This window comes from Macrotis lagotis, chromosome 5, assembly GCF_037893015.1.
Source record: "Macrotis lagotis isolate mMagLag1 chromosome 5, bilby.v1.9.chrom.fasta, whole genome shotgun sequence".
Taxonomy (NCBI): Eukaryota; Metazoa; Chordata; class Mammalia; order Peramelemorphia; family Peramelidae; genus Macrotis; species Macrotis lagotis.
In genome coordinates, this window is record NC_133662.1 from 3,248,043 (window position 1) to 3,262,596 (window position 14,554).

Consider the following 14,554-nt stretch of genomic DNA (forward strand, 5'->3'; position numbering starts at 1 on the left):
TGTGGGCCCGGGGGCTGGGAGGATGGAGCGGGGGGGAGGGGGATTTGGGGGGAAAGACAGTAAATACGCTGAGTTCGAGGCGCGTCTGCCTCTGTGGCTATCTCGGGGTCCGTCCGTTTTCTCGTAACTGCTTCCAGCTGTGGGATTCTCGTCTCCCCACCCCGCCCTCTGCCCGATGGAACCGTCCACACGCCCTTTCCCCATCCTCTTCCGCCCAAATGGAACAGCCCAGCCCAGCCTCGCCGGTCGGATCGTCGAGGTCACATGATCGCCCACCGTTGCCCCGAGCTACGGGCAGCGGTTTGTTTTCAAATCCCGGACTCTCCCACTTGGAGCTCCGGCCGGGAGCGGGGGCGCGCGACCGCCGGCGCGGTTTCCCCTCCCGCCCCCGCCCTGCTTTTCGAACGCCGCTCCCCCCCGTCGGCGGAGGGTCGGGCGCGCGATGGTGCGGTCCGATCCCTTGGCAGGCGCGCGGGGCTGCCGGGGCGGCAGAAGCAGCTTCAGCGTCGGGGCTGGTGGTCGTAGTGGGGCGGAGGTGAGGGCCGGCGGGCCCGGAGAAGGGGGCGTCGGCAGTCGGGAGGGGCCTCGGGGCCCCGGGAGGGCGGGCGGCTTGTCCGGGAGCGGGAGCCGGCGGCCCCCGGGCCTCGGACTGGGCCCTCTGAAGCCTGGGGCCCCGGGGTCCAGTCTGCCCCTCCGCCGGGCCAGGAGGCCCTGGGAGCGGGCCGCGGGGGGCGGGGGGGAGGGCCCGCGTGCAGCCCCCCGAAGGCGCCCTCTCTTCTCCCCACCCAGATAACATCCTTGCGATGCCAGACGTCCGGAAAAACGCGGTGCAGAGTGATGTTCCCACCGAAGCCCCGAGTGGGGCCGACACGGCACTGCCCGCCTCCCGCACGGAAAACAGCGTCTCCCCAAATCAGCCTATTTGTATGTCTAGGGGTTCCGTCCGGCCCTGGAGGTTTCTCAGTCAAGGCAGCTCCCCAGATGGCTCCTAACAGTAGATAACCAGGGAAGGGTGCCCATTGTGGGGACCCCTGTGCCAGTCACCACTTTAAACTCCTATTTTCCCTTCACTCTTCTTTGGTTTTTCCTTTTCATTGTCTCTGTTTTCTTTCTTTCTTCCCCTTCTCTTTTCCTTGCCCCTTTCTTAGAATGAGTATTTCATTGCTAAAAAAGTTTTGGTCATTTTGTCCAGAGAATAAGGTAACTTGTGATTAATATTTGAGGGTTGGATGGCCCAATACAACTGATTCAGAGCTCAGAAAGATATTTCTTTCTTTCCAAAACTAAACTATAGATAAATCCTTTCTTGGAGTAGCTCTGAAAAAGCCTAAATTTTAGGAAGATAAAAATGTCTTCTGCCATTCTCCTAATGGAGCATCCCTAACACACAAGACCTAATGAGAATGTCAGTTCTAGCTGACTCTCAGGCTAGTCATCTCGACATTACATTGCTTATCGATATAATACACATAGTTTTGTATGTAAACGTAGTTGGGCCTATTTGGCCTTTTGTATCTTTCCATGTATAGGTGAAGGACATTTTATATTTTGCTTTGGCAGTTTAAACTCTGTAGATTCTGAATGGAATGGAACATCATTTTTGTGTGATAGTTGACTAGATAGTCCTTACCAAATTCAGTGATTTTTATGATCTGCCCATCAGATTTGCCAACTGTGTCAAATATCTGAATGTGAGTCTAAATACACACTTGAGTCCAGGAGATGGTACAGGTATTAATCGTCCCCCAGACAAGTTTCCTTAGTGACCACTTGGTGTCACTACTAGATCATAGAACAACTTAAAGTAGCATTTATTGAGTTGTGCTCAATACTGTTAAACAGTGATCTTCTGAAAAGGTTGGTTATAAATTGATTTTCTAACTTGATTCACTAGGGAAAATTGTTATTTAAAGTAATGCAATGATGGAATCTCATATAAAGCAAATTATATTTTTATAAAACTTCACCAGACTTAAAAAATGAAATCAAAATGTTTATATTTGGGATTTCTTAAACCAAGATGGTACCTGGCCATCTTAATGGGTGAGCATTTTCTTATTGTAGGATAATGAAATGTAGGACCATAGGAAAGAAAATGTAGGAATGAAAGACTGCACTGACACATTAGTGAGAACTTGTTTTTTTAGTTAGTTGGTTTTTTTCCCCATAAAGATGATACTATTGCATAAATGGAAATTAGTAACCAACAGGACTTCAAGGCAGGTTATTCATGATGTAGGAGATAGTTGGAGGGTATGCTGCATGGTGGGAATACTGTTGTCACAAGGATTTTCCAGAGGAAAAATGGAAAGAAAAAACTAGTCCTTTGAATACTTTGGCCTTAAAATATTTTGTATTTCAATAATTTTGGTATATTGTTATTTTAGTACTATTACTGTATTTTGATTACCCAGCATAGTAGATGAGAGATAACATTCTAAGGTTAAAAATCTCTTTCTTCAAGATGGAGTTAATTTCCATGCCAGATACTCTAGTGATTGATTCCATTTTACTTAGAAGGCATTGCCACCGTCTTCTAGTCTACTAAAGTCATACTACTGGGATATAGCTATGACTGAAAGCAACTGTGGGACATAAGTTGATGTCTATTATAGCAAATACAGGTCAAAAACCTAAATTTGCATATGTTTTTCTACCTTCAAATGGTAGAAATGAAATGAATATGTACTCATGACCAAAATTTTTTTTAAAGGTTTTATTTATTTTTTCCCCCTGATCTTACTTCCCTCCCCCCCCCAGAAGGCAATTTGCCAGTCTTTACATTGTTTCCATGGTTTACATTGATACAAATTGAATGTGATAAGAGAGAAATCATATCCTTAATGAACAAAGTATAAGAGATAGCAAGATCAGACAATAAGATAAGTTTTTTTTCCTAAATTCAAGGTCATAGTCCTTGGTCTTTATTCAAATTCCACAGTTCTTTCTCTGGATACAGATGGTATTCTCCATTGCAGACAGCCCCAAATTATCCCTGATTGTTGCACTGATGGAATGAGGGAGTCCAAAGTTGATCATTGACCCCATGTTGCTGTTAGGGTGTACAATGTTTTTCTGGTTCTGCTCATCTCACTCAACATCACTTCATGCAAATCCTTCCAGACTTCCCTGAATTCCCATCCCTCCTGGTTTCTAATAGAACAGTAGTGTTCCATGACATACATATACCACAATTTGCTAAGCTGTTCCCCAGTTGAAGGACATTTACTTGATTTCCGATTCTTTGCCACCACAAACAGGGCTGCTATGAATATTTTTGTACAAGTAATGTTTTTACCCTTTTTCATCATCTCTTCAAGGGTATAGACGCAGTAGTGGTATTGCTAGATCAAAGGGTATGCTCATTTTTGTTGCCCTTGGGGACAAAGTTCCAAATTTCTCTCTAGAAAGGTTCACAGCTCCACCAACAATGTAATAGTGTCCCATATTTCCCACAACCCTTCCAACATTGATCGTTATCCTTTCTGGTCATATTGGCCAGTCTGAGAGGTGTGAGGTGGTACCTCAGAGAAGCTTTAATTTGCATTTCTCTAATAAGTAATGATTTAGAGCAATTGTTCATGTGATTATGGATTGCTTTTGATTTCCTCATCTGTAAATTGCCTTTGTATATCCTTTCACCATTTGTCAGTTGGGGAATGGCTTTTTTTTTTAAATTTGACTCAGTTCTCTGTATATTTTAGAAATGAGTCCTTTGTCAGAAACATTAGTTGTAAAGTTTCCCAGTTTACTGCATTTCTTTTGATCTTGGTTACAGTGGTTTTGTCTGTGCAAAAGCTTTTTTAATTTAATGTAATTGAAATCATCTAGTTTGCTTTTGGTGATGTTCTCCATCTCTTCCTTAGTCAAAAATTGCTTTCCTTTGCATAGATCTGACAGGTAAACTAGTCCTTAATCTTCTAGTTTGCTTATAGTATTTTTTATTCTACCAAAATTTTAAGACATGTTTTATGTGCTTATAAAAATCAGTTTATCACTCCTTTATCCCATAATATATTCATACAAACTCTTTTTTTTGAATATGTAATTGTTTTGGTTTGGGCCTAGATTTCATCATTTAATAGGTAATGTCATATGTAGAAATTATTTTCACAGACTAGCTACTCATCTTTTAACTTAGGGATTTAAAGAATTAAATGCTTGGAGCTCAGGTTAAGTCATTTATTTGTCAATGGTCATATAGTTGGTATAGTTAGAGATAATCCAGAACCTTGGCCTTCCTAAGACCAGCCTTCTATTCACTATACCAAGCTGCTTTTATTTATATACAATAACACTATTGAATCCTTGGAAAGAGAATTAGGGACATATATAAAGACTTGCTTTAAGTTATGACTCTGATAAGAGTGCTCTTACCAAAACTAGCTTGAAGGTAGTATTTATTGTTTTTTTTATTATGTTTCTGTCATAATGTAAGATACCATTTCATCTGTTAAAATATTTATACTATTCTGTGTATTTGTTAGTGATCTTGAAATCCTCTCACATTTCCTGGCTTGATCCTTACTCTTTGTCTATGCTGTCCCTTGACACAAATAAATACACAATATTTGCCATGGTCAAATATACCTTCCTTCCTCAGAAACTTTCAGATCCTCATCCTCCCTAATCTAAGATTCTGTTATATAAGTTCCATTTAAGCTCCACTTTATCATGTATTTCGACAGTTCTTTTTTGGGGTTACAGATTTCTGTTCTGATATACTTAATAGAATCTGAGAAGGAAGGTATAAAAAAGTCATTTCATCCAGCTCCTTTTAAAAAAATTATATTTGGGCGGCTAGGTGGCGTAGTGGATAAAGCACTGGCCCTGGAGTTAGGAGTACCTGGGTTCAAATCCGGTCTCAGACACTTAACAATTACCTAGCCGTGTGGCCTTGGGCAAGCCACTTAACCCCGTTTGCCTTGCAAAAATCTAAAAATATATATATATATTTTCTCCAGTTACATTAATTTCCCAATTACATTTCAGTTAAAAACAATTTTTAACATTTTTTTAAAACTTCTGAGTTTCTGATCCTTCCCTTTCTTTCACCTGCCCCTGCTCCTTGAGAGGACAGTTTTAACACATACATGTCCAGTCATGCAATACATATTTTCATATAAGCCATGTTGCATAGGAAAATACAGATTCAAAAGACACCAAGAAAAATTTTAAAATTTTGTTCCATTAGTTCGTTCTCAGGAGATGAATAGCATTTTTTTCATCATAAGCCCTTCAGAATTGTCTTGGATCATTTGAGAATAACAAGTCATTTACAGTTGGTCATTCAGTACTGCTGCTACTATATACACTGTTTGCTTGGTTCTGCTCACTTCACTTTGCATGAAATTTTTTTGAAAGCATTTTGCAAGGCAAACGGGGTTAAGTGGCTTGCCCAAGGCCACACGGCTAGGTAATTGTTAAGTGTCTGAGACCGGATTTGAACCCAGGTACTGCTGACTCCAGGGCCAGTGCTTTATCCACTATGCCACCTAGCCGCCCCTGCTCATCATTTTTTATCTCACAGTAGTATTCCATCACAATCACATATTGGAGTTTATTCAGACATTCCCAATTGAGGAACTGTCACCTCAGTTTCCAATTACTCCCATAAAAAGAGCTGCCATAGGGGGCGGAGCCAGGATGGCAACATGAAGGGATCCAGTCTTAGGAGCTCTGATAAAAACTCATAAGCTAAGGACTCTTAACTAAACTTTCGAGAGACAGAACCCACAAAGGGACCCAGTGAGGCAGTTCTCCTACTCAAGGTAACCTGGAAAAGAGCAGAAAGGCTCTGCTCCACAGGATCAGAGGGGTGGCCCACCAGAGTCAAAGAACTTCAGCCTCCTGGAGGCAGCCCCAGGGCACTGGGAGTTGCCGCTCACAGCAGCGGGGGAGTCTCCTGAGCTGTACCACGGGGAGCACTGGCACAAAGTGGGGGAGCAGCGGGGGACCTCTGCCCTAACCCTAACCCTCAGGGCACACAGCCAGCAGCTTGGTTTTTCGGCAGCCCAAATCCAGGAAACCGAAGCAGGCGGAGCCGGTAAGCAGGAGCCCCCAGGGCATGAGCCCATTGAGCTGAGGGAGGGGAGTGAAGAGAGACTGTGGAGCTCTGTCCTCTGCCTCTGGAACAGGACTCTGGGGCTCTGACCACATTCAGATCCTGATCCCAGTCTAGGCCCCCCCATAGAACAACAGGGTCCCCCCCACCTCAGACCCATGGCAGAGAAGGGTGCTTATGGTCATTCACAGACCAGGAGGGAGGACAGAGCCTCACACACTGAGACCCTTGTAGGAGTGTCCCAAAAGCTCAGGAAGCACCCCCCAAAAAACAGGCTTAGGCTGGGAAAATGAACAAGCAAAGAAATAAGAGGAAGACCATTGAGAAATATTTTGCAAATGAGCCCAAGAAGGATCAAAATACTCAGTCTGAAGATGAGGAAGGACAAGCTCCTGCTCAAAAAAGACTTTGAAAATCAAATGAGGGAGTAGGAAGAAAAACTGGGAAAAGAAAGGAGAGAGATGCAGGAAAAACATGAAAATGAAGTCAGCAGCTTAGTCAAGGAAATCCAAAAAAATGCTGAAGAAAATAGCATGCTAAAAAACAGCTTAGGTCAAATGGATAAAACAGTTCAAAAAGTTATTGAGGAGAAGAATGCTTTAAAAAGCAAAATTGGCCAGATAGAAAAAGAGATAAGAAAACTCTCTGAGGAGAACAAATCCTTCAGACAAAGAATAGAATTCAGGGAGATTGATGAATTTAACAGAAATCAGGAATCAATACTTCAAAACCAAAAAAATGAAAAATTAGAAGAAAATGTGAAATATCTCATTGAAAAAACAACTGATATGGAAAACAGACTTAGGAAAGATAATCTGAAAATTATTGGAATACCTGAAAGTCATGATCAGGAAAAAAGCCTTGACATCATTTTTAAAGAATTACTACAGGAAAATTGCCCTGATATTCTAGAAGCAGAGGGCAAAATAGAAATGGAGAGAATCCACTGATCCCCCAGAGAAAGAGATCCCAAAAAACTAATCCCTAGGAATATTATAGCCAAGTTCCAGAACTCCCAAGTCAAAGAGAAAATATTACAAGCAGCCAGAAGGACACAGTTCAAATATCGTGGAGCTGCAGTCAGGATCACACAGGACTCAGCGACAACTACATTGGGTGTCTGAGGCCAGATTCGGACCCAGGTGCTCCTGGCTCAAGGGCCAATGCTCTTTCTGCCACCCAGCCACCCCTACTATTATTACTATTTTATTTTATTTTGGGTCTTTTTTTTTTTCTTCTTTTTGGTTTTTGCAGGGCAGTGGGGATCGGGTGGCTTGCATGTCACATGGCTGGGTGATTATTGGGTTTACGAGGCTGGATATGGACTCGGGTGCTCATGGCTCCAGGGCTAGTGCTTCGTCCATTGCGCCACCTGGCCATACCTACAATTATTACTATTATTTTTTCTAATTTTAATTTTTTTCTCTCCCCTTTTTTTGCCCAAGCAAGTCTTATCTATATTCATGGGGGGAGGGGTATTTTGTTTACTTGTAAACAAGTATATTTTATTAATGTAAAAAAAACATTTGTACGAAATGAGAATAAAAAAATAAAAAAAACAAAAAGAGCTGCCATAAATAGTTTTTTTTAATATGAGATCCCTTTCCCCTTTTTCTTTGATTTCTTTGGAATACAGACCTAGGCAGTTTTATAGCTCTTTGGGCTTAGGTCCTAATTGTTCTCTAGAATGGTTGGAAGAATTTATAATTCTACCATTAGTCTCATTTTTTCCCTCAATTCTGCCCTACCCCACCCACATTTGCTTTTTTCCATTTCTGTCATTTTAGTCAAGCTGGTAGGTTTGAGGTAATATCTCAGTTCAAATTTACCTTTCTCTAATCAATAGTGATTTAGAGCCTCTTTTTATAAAACTAGAATTTGATGCTGGGAACCATGGGCATAGGGAGTGTTGAGAGCAATTAGAGACAAATTTTGTAAATCTTTTGTTTGCATTGTTAAGGGAATCTTTCTTCTTTATCATCTAATTTGGCCTGACCTTCAATCTGATCTGGATTGCATTCTCTTTTGGTCAAGCAGCCAGGGAAGCAGGCACTGAAAACAGGTCTAAGACCACCCATAAGAGACCCCCTCCCCAAAAGGCCAAATCTTCAGTGCTGGATTTGGGTCACTCCCAGGTTACCACCCTTCCCATAGACCTTGTAGGAGAATTTAAGGAGATTTGGGGAAAGGGCTTGCTCTCTGTTTACCTTTCCAGACTCCTGCTGAGCCTTGGCAGCAGGTCTGCCAAGTTCAATTAGCAATCCACATGGGTCTCTTCCTTAATCACTACTTAACTTTCTTATCTCTTTTGTGTTGTAACTTCTTTTTTAATAAATCTCCATTTTCTTTTACACCTGCAATCTCAGGCCTCTGAATTGTGATTCTTCACAGGCAATAATCCAATACATGCAGCAACACTAACAAGTAAAATATTCCATGATCCCTTAATTTTTTGGTCTATATCTGTTTTTTCCAGGAATTTTTTTTTAGGTTTTTTGCAAGGCAAACGGGGTTAAGTGACTTGCCCAAGGCCACACAGCTAGGTAATTATAAAGTGTCTGAGACTGGATTTGAACCCATGTACTCCTGACTCCAGGGCTGTGCTTTATCCACTTCGCCACCTAGCCACCCCAGACCCACTCATTCTTTAGGATAATTTTAATTTCAGATGAATTTTAATCTATTTTCATGGCCCTTTATTAAATATAATTCTTATATTCAAATATAAAAAAATACATTTAATATTTCTGGTTTTTTGCATTTGATTGAAGGATATTTGTGTGTGTGTGTGTGTGTGTGTGTGTGTTGTGTGTGTGTGTGTGTGTGTGTGTGTGTGTGTAGGTAGGTAGATGCCATATATTTCTGAGAAAAAGTTATATTATTTTCTTTTCCCATTCATTTTTTTCCAGGGTATCATATATAACTTTTCTTTAAAAATTCTATTTATCTCTTTAACTAATTTTTGGTTTGATTTTTGATTAGATTTATCTAGTTCTGAGAGGGGAAAGTTGCAGTTCCCCTACTAGTATAGTTTTACTCATTTGACATTTTCTTTATGAATTTGGATGTTTTATCATTTGGTACTGTTAATCATAATTTTCCTTTGGCTAAAATTGAAACAACAAAGTTAGTTTTATAAATGAAATTTAATTCTATAGGATCTTACCAAAATCCATGGGTAGATGACAATCTTATAAATGTCAACATTGACCCAACATTTTGGGGGGTCATTTTTATGCAATTTGAATGAAGAATAATAAAACTTTAGGTGACCAACCAATAAGCTTTCACATAGATGACATGGTTTTACAATATTCTATCAAATCTTATAATTATTTAAATTCCTATTGACAAGAATTCCACTTATGCTGAAAAGTAAATGTTTGCAAATAACAATAGGATTTTCTCTATGCTCATCCAGGATGTCTCTTATCTTAAAGTTTGTTGATCAGTTATTAACATTGAGATAACCAGGTAGTATTGACACAGATGAAGTCAACATTGTAGGAAACAGGTCTTACATATCCGACTAATATTTTATAACCCTTAGTTAAAGGTTAAGAGACAAACTTCTGATCAGAAATATATTGCTCAGGGGCGGCTAGGTGGTGCAGTGGATAGAGCACCGGACCTGGAGTCAGGAATACCTGAGTTCAAATCTGGCCTCAGACACTTAATAATTACCTTAACTGTGTGGTCTTGGGCAAGCCACTTAACCTCATTGCCTTTCAAAAAAAAAATCTTAAAAAAATGGAAGTTAGAAATATTAATTCTTTCTTAAAGAATATCAGGTTAGGGGGTGGCTAGGTGGCGCAGTGGATAAAGCACCAGCCTTGGAGTCAGGAGTACCTGGGTTCAAATCCGGTCTCAGACGCTTAATAATTACCTAGCTGTGTGGCCTTGGGCAAGCCACTTAACCCCGTTGCCTTGCAAAAACTAAAAAAAAAAAAATATCAGGTTAAACAACCCCCCCCATTTTGATCTAATTAGCTCAATGTCATTCATAGATCAATGATATAAAAATTTAGGAAGATAATGAGTATATTGGGAAATCATATAACAGTGGAATTTTAGGTTTTCCAAGAATTATGGGCAAGTAAGATCTACAACAGTATCACAAAATTTAAAAAAAATGACAAATTCAAAAAAAAGGACAATCTTGATTGGATAGATAGATAAAAGCACACAGCAGCAAGGAAGGATTCAAGTCTTTTTTCTGTAACATTTGATGCAGTTCTATGGCTTAGGATGTAGCTTCAGAGATTTCTTCAATGCAGGTTGCTTATAGAAATTTTCCCTTTTTCTGTTGAAACTTCTTAATAGAAAATGAAATCCTGTAATCCCTTAGATCTTGATTTATAATTTGATCTGGTATTCACAGAAAATTCAATTACATACAGGGATTATCATTATTTTTGTTGTTCCCCCATTTGGAGGATACTTTTCCACTTAACAAAATAAACCTTCATAAGAGCTATGCTGAACTACACATTAATCTAGCTGTCTATTTAAAATTAAATATAGGCCAAAATTTCCATACCTGATTTCAATATTGATTAGTCTGACATGGTCATAGCAATTTACCGTAAAAATCAGAGACATAAAAGAAAGCACAATGGCCCCTTATGTATTTTTTTTGCAAGGCAAGTGGGATTAAATGGCTTGCTAAGTGTCTGAGACCGGATTTGAACCCAGGTACTCCTGACTCCAGGACTGGTGCTCTATCCACTGTGCTACCTAGCTGCCCCATCCCTTATGTATTTTAAATGCCTGTTCCAGGTGGAGGTCATATAGGTAGCCAAGTGCCTCAAGCCAGACTTTCTTTCTGCCAGGTGAGAGACATTTTTCTGAAATGTCACATTCATGGGAAACTGAGTTAGGAAGAAGTCCAGTCTAGATCAGCCTGAAAAACCACTTCTTCCACTTTCTTACTGTGAACAAATCTTTTTCACCTGTTAATTTCAACAAACCTCTCTTGGGTTTCTTTTCTTGGCTTCTCTGGACTATGGCCCATCAGTCTTTTCCATTGATCCTGGATTTCAGATTTCAGATTGGAACCCAATTTCAGTCCCATGATTCTTTTTTTAGGTTTTTGCTAGGCAACAGGGTTAAGTGGCTTGCCCAAGGCCACACAGCTAGGTAATTATTAAGTGTCTGAGGCCAGATTTGAACTGAGGTACTCCTGACTCCAGGGCCGGTGCTGTATCCACTGCAGCACCTAGCCGCCCCCTTAGTCCCATGATATTTTTATAGCAGTGTTCTATAATCAGAGAGCGATTCATCTCTAAACTTCATAAAGGATCAGAAATGATGTCATATTTTGATTATGATCACATAGTAGTAAAAATATTACAGGCAAAATCACATAATGATAATCATGTTGCACAAGTGCTTTTACAACAAAAGGTCTGCATATATAACACATAGAAACAAATTTTCTTTAAAATTTTTCATTAATATGCTTCAACACATGCATACATAACAAACATGTTCTGAATTAATGTAACAATATCCATTGGCAGGAAAATTGGAGAAAGAAATAAAGAAAAATGAATAGTTAAAATAAAAAAATTTTTTAAAGCATAATAAACCCAACTGATAAGTATATATAGTTGAGAACATTATTCATAATATTATTTTAGAATATCTACTACCATTTTTAAATATAAAACTACTGTTACAAAATTATACTATCAGTCATTAAATCTTATATCACTATTGCTTCATCACTGCCCCCCCCTTCAGCCAAAGGAGGCACATAATGCCACCTGCAGACTAAAAGAGAGAAAAAGGATCTTTTCATCTTTACATTTCCTCTTAGGATATGAGGGGAAGTTCTTTTAAACATTTCTTATGTGACCATGTGCTCGGGGACCTATCCCGAGCCTTCGCCTGGATACATACCTTTCCCCGGTCTTCGGACGTCACGGACCCGTCGGTCTTCGGACGCACGGACCCTCCTTTGGGGAAGGAGGGCAATAACTGGACAGAACACGCGGTTGCAGTCTAACAAGCAGGTCTTTATTGCTTACATAGCAGCGAAAAAAATGGCTCTCCTCTTCCCCAGTCCCATCCCTTATATAGTCTTCTGCTCCTCCCCTGAGCTCCTCCCCTGTTCCTCCCTCATGGGTGGAGCCACTCCTGTTACTGGGGCGTTTCCAGCACCCATGTGGGCGGGTTCACACCCCCAGGCGTCTCCTAACCCATAGGTGGCCAAGGTCCAGAGCTGGGTCCAGAGCAATTCCCCCTTTTTGTTTAGACAGGGGTAGTGTCCATCTTTGGTCGTTCTCTGGGATTCTGGAGAAGAGCACGAGGGTCAGCCTTTGATAGCATATTTTTGCAGCAAGCATATGTAGCAAAAGAGGCAGGATAGAAATAGTCATAGTCTTAATATCCTATAATAATAAAATTATTTCAGATCTGAATTAAGCACACACACACAGACATATGTACAAGCTCACAGAAAACAATCATTTTTAACCAAGCTGTGATTGATGCCCTGGCCGGCATCAATCCCAGAATATAGGAACATTTTCCTATCCCTCCAGGCCAGTAGAGAGATGTGAAAATGTCTCATTGAAGTTTAACTACACATATTATTATGTTTTTTAATGAACCAATTAAGACCGGTAAAGAAAAAATAACTTTTAGAATCAATTAGAATGTCTTGAGGAACCTCTTATATAAATTTATCAAGAATTTTTAAATAACCAATTAATATAAAATTTGAATGCATTCTTAAATAACTCTATAAAATATAATTTTAACTATTCTAGCACACAAAAAATGTAGTTATAAGTACAAGCACTGGTGATGTGCGTTCTTCTTTCTATTTTGCAGTAACATAGGGCATTTCGGGTAGAAGGCCTCAATCCTTAGAGAAAGCGCTGCCTGCAGTCGCTTTCACCAGGAAAGATGAGATGCAAAACGGTGGATAATAAATATTTATATTGGTGCTGAACGAGGAGTGCAATGAATAAGAGACATGATATCTGCTTTGATGTTGATCAAGGCAGTCTTCATTAGGGATATCAAAAACCGTATCAAGCAGGGGCCAAAAATACAAAGGAGAAATAATATGGCAACAGGACCTATCCAGCTGAATAACCACTGTAAAAATTGTAAATGCTTGAGATAATTAGCAATATTAAAGGCAGCAGTTTGATGATTCGAAAAATCAGTCGAAATATTTCTCAGTTCTTGAAGCAGTAAAGTTAACTGATGAATGTCTGATGAAGCATTATGAGATAGTAGTGCACCCTGTAATGCAGCCCGTATCCAAAACCATGAACCAACAAAAGAAGAGTTGGTAAGATTTACCTGTAATGGAGTGACACACAATGGTTTATATCTATAGTGACCAGGAATTTGGGTTATCAATTCATGGTAAGCAAGCTCATTCCCAATGTAAACTACTACAGGGGCCAAAGCATCTATTTCCTTTTGAAGTGCCCAATTTATATGATTTTGGGTGGTCCACATGGATGATTGCTGGGCCAAGAAGTTCTGCAATACAGATGCCAAATATCCTTGTCGTTGGTAAAGATCCTGAATTTGGAATTCCTCATAAAGTGAGAAAGCAAAGTTTATGATATTGAAAGCAAGATCAATCACCTCACGCTTTTGCAATGGAATTGAAGAAGATTCCCACGAAGTTCATTCCACAACTCATCTATAGGATGTTGTGCCCATGGTTGTTTAGCTTGTACTGGTACAAGTTGATACTTTTGGCGTTTCAGGATAAATATTGCGCTCCCATGATGCTGAGAAGTTAAAGTGTCAGTGAGTATGGCATTAGGACAAGAAATGCGGTAAGGTTGAAGGCCTGCATGTTGTTGATCATGTTTTTCAATAGATGCGTTTTTGGTATGACAAAGGAAGAAAGCATAGTCGGGAGGTGCACGAGTCTCAGCTACGAACCGATAACATAACTTGTCAGTATGTCCTTGAGTATCATGGCAGATCGAATTCAAATTGCCAAAAATAGCACGCCATGTCCCAAATGTAAAATCCGAGCAGGATGTACCTTGTTTACAGGGGAATATGCGGATGGAAGCATTTATTGGTGTAAATGGTAGACCCACTCGCCACAAATGTGGATGGGCAGTCCCCAGGGGAAAGGCAACTGGTGCAGGAGCTGCTATTTGTTTGTATTTCTTCGTAGAGGAGATATAATCCCAAAATCGGAGGTGCACAGAAGAATCGTATATTGTAGGGCCACATGTTGGAACCTCAATAGAGTAAGCATGTATCGGAACCCAGGTATCTCCATCTTCTTCAGGGCAGGCAGCGAAAGACACTGTACCATTATAATAAGAGGCAAGCTGCATGTATGCCTGTGATGTTTCTTGGGTGCAATTCAGGGAATGTGGGATGGATAACATGGTTATGTTTAGACGGGTGATATGATTGTTCAGTTTTTGTGTATGATGAAAAAAGGATGAAAAAAGTTTACTTTCTAATTTGATACATGTCTTATCTAAGCTTGTA

The 14,554-nt window shown here is 40.1% G+C and overlaps 1 protein-coding gene across 3 annotated transcripts in view; it reads left to right on the plus strand.

The window, feature by feature from the left end:
• Window positions 1-324: 324 nt before the first annotated feature.
• Window positions 325-14,554, plus strand: part of TCP11 (t-complex 11) — an 84,301-nt gene continuing 70,071 nt past the window's right edge. For 2 of the 3 annotated variants that reach the window (XM_074236490.1, XM_074236488.1), the window contains exons 1-2: window positions 446-535; window positions 790-924. In XM_074236490.1, the coding sequence (XP_074092591.1) occupies window positions 804-924 (121 nt within the window). In that variant the 5' untranslated portion in view covers window positions 446-535; window positions 790-803. Of the gene's footprint in view, window positions 536-789; window positions 925-14,554 lie in introns of all 3 variants that reach the window. The other variant, XM_074236491.1, reaches the window with a different exon arrangement.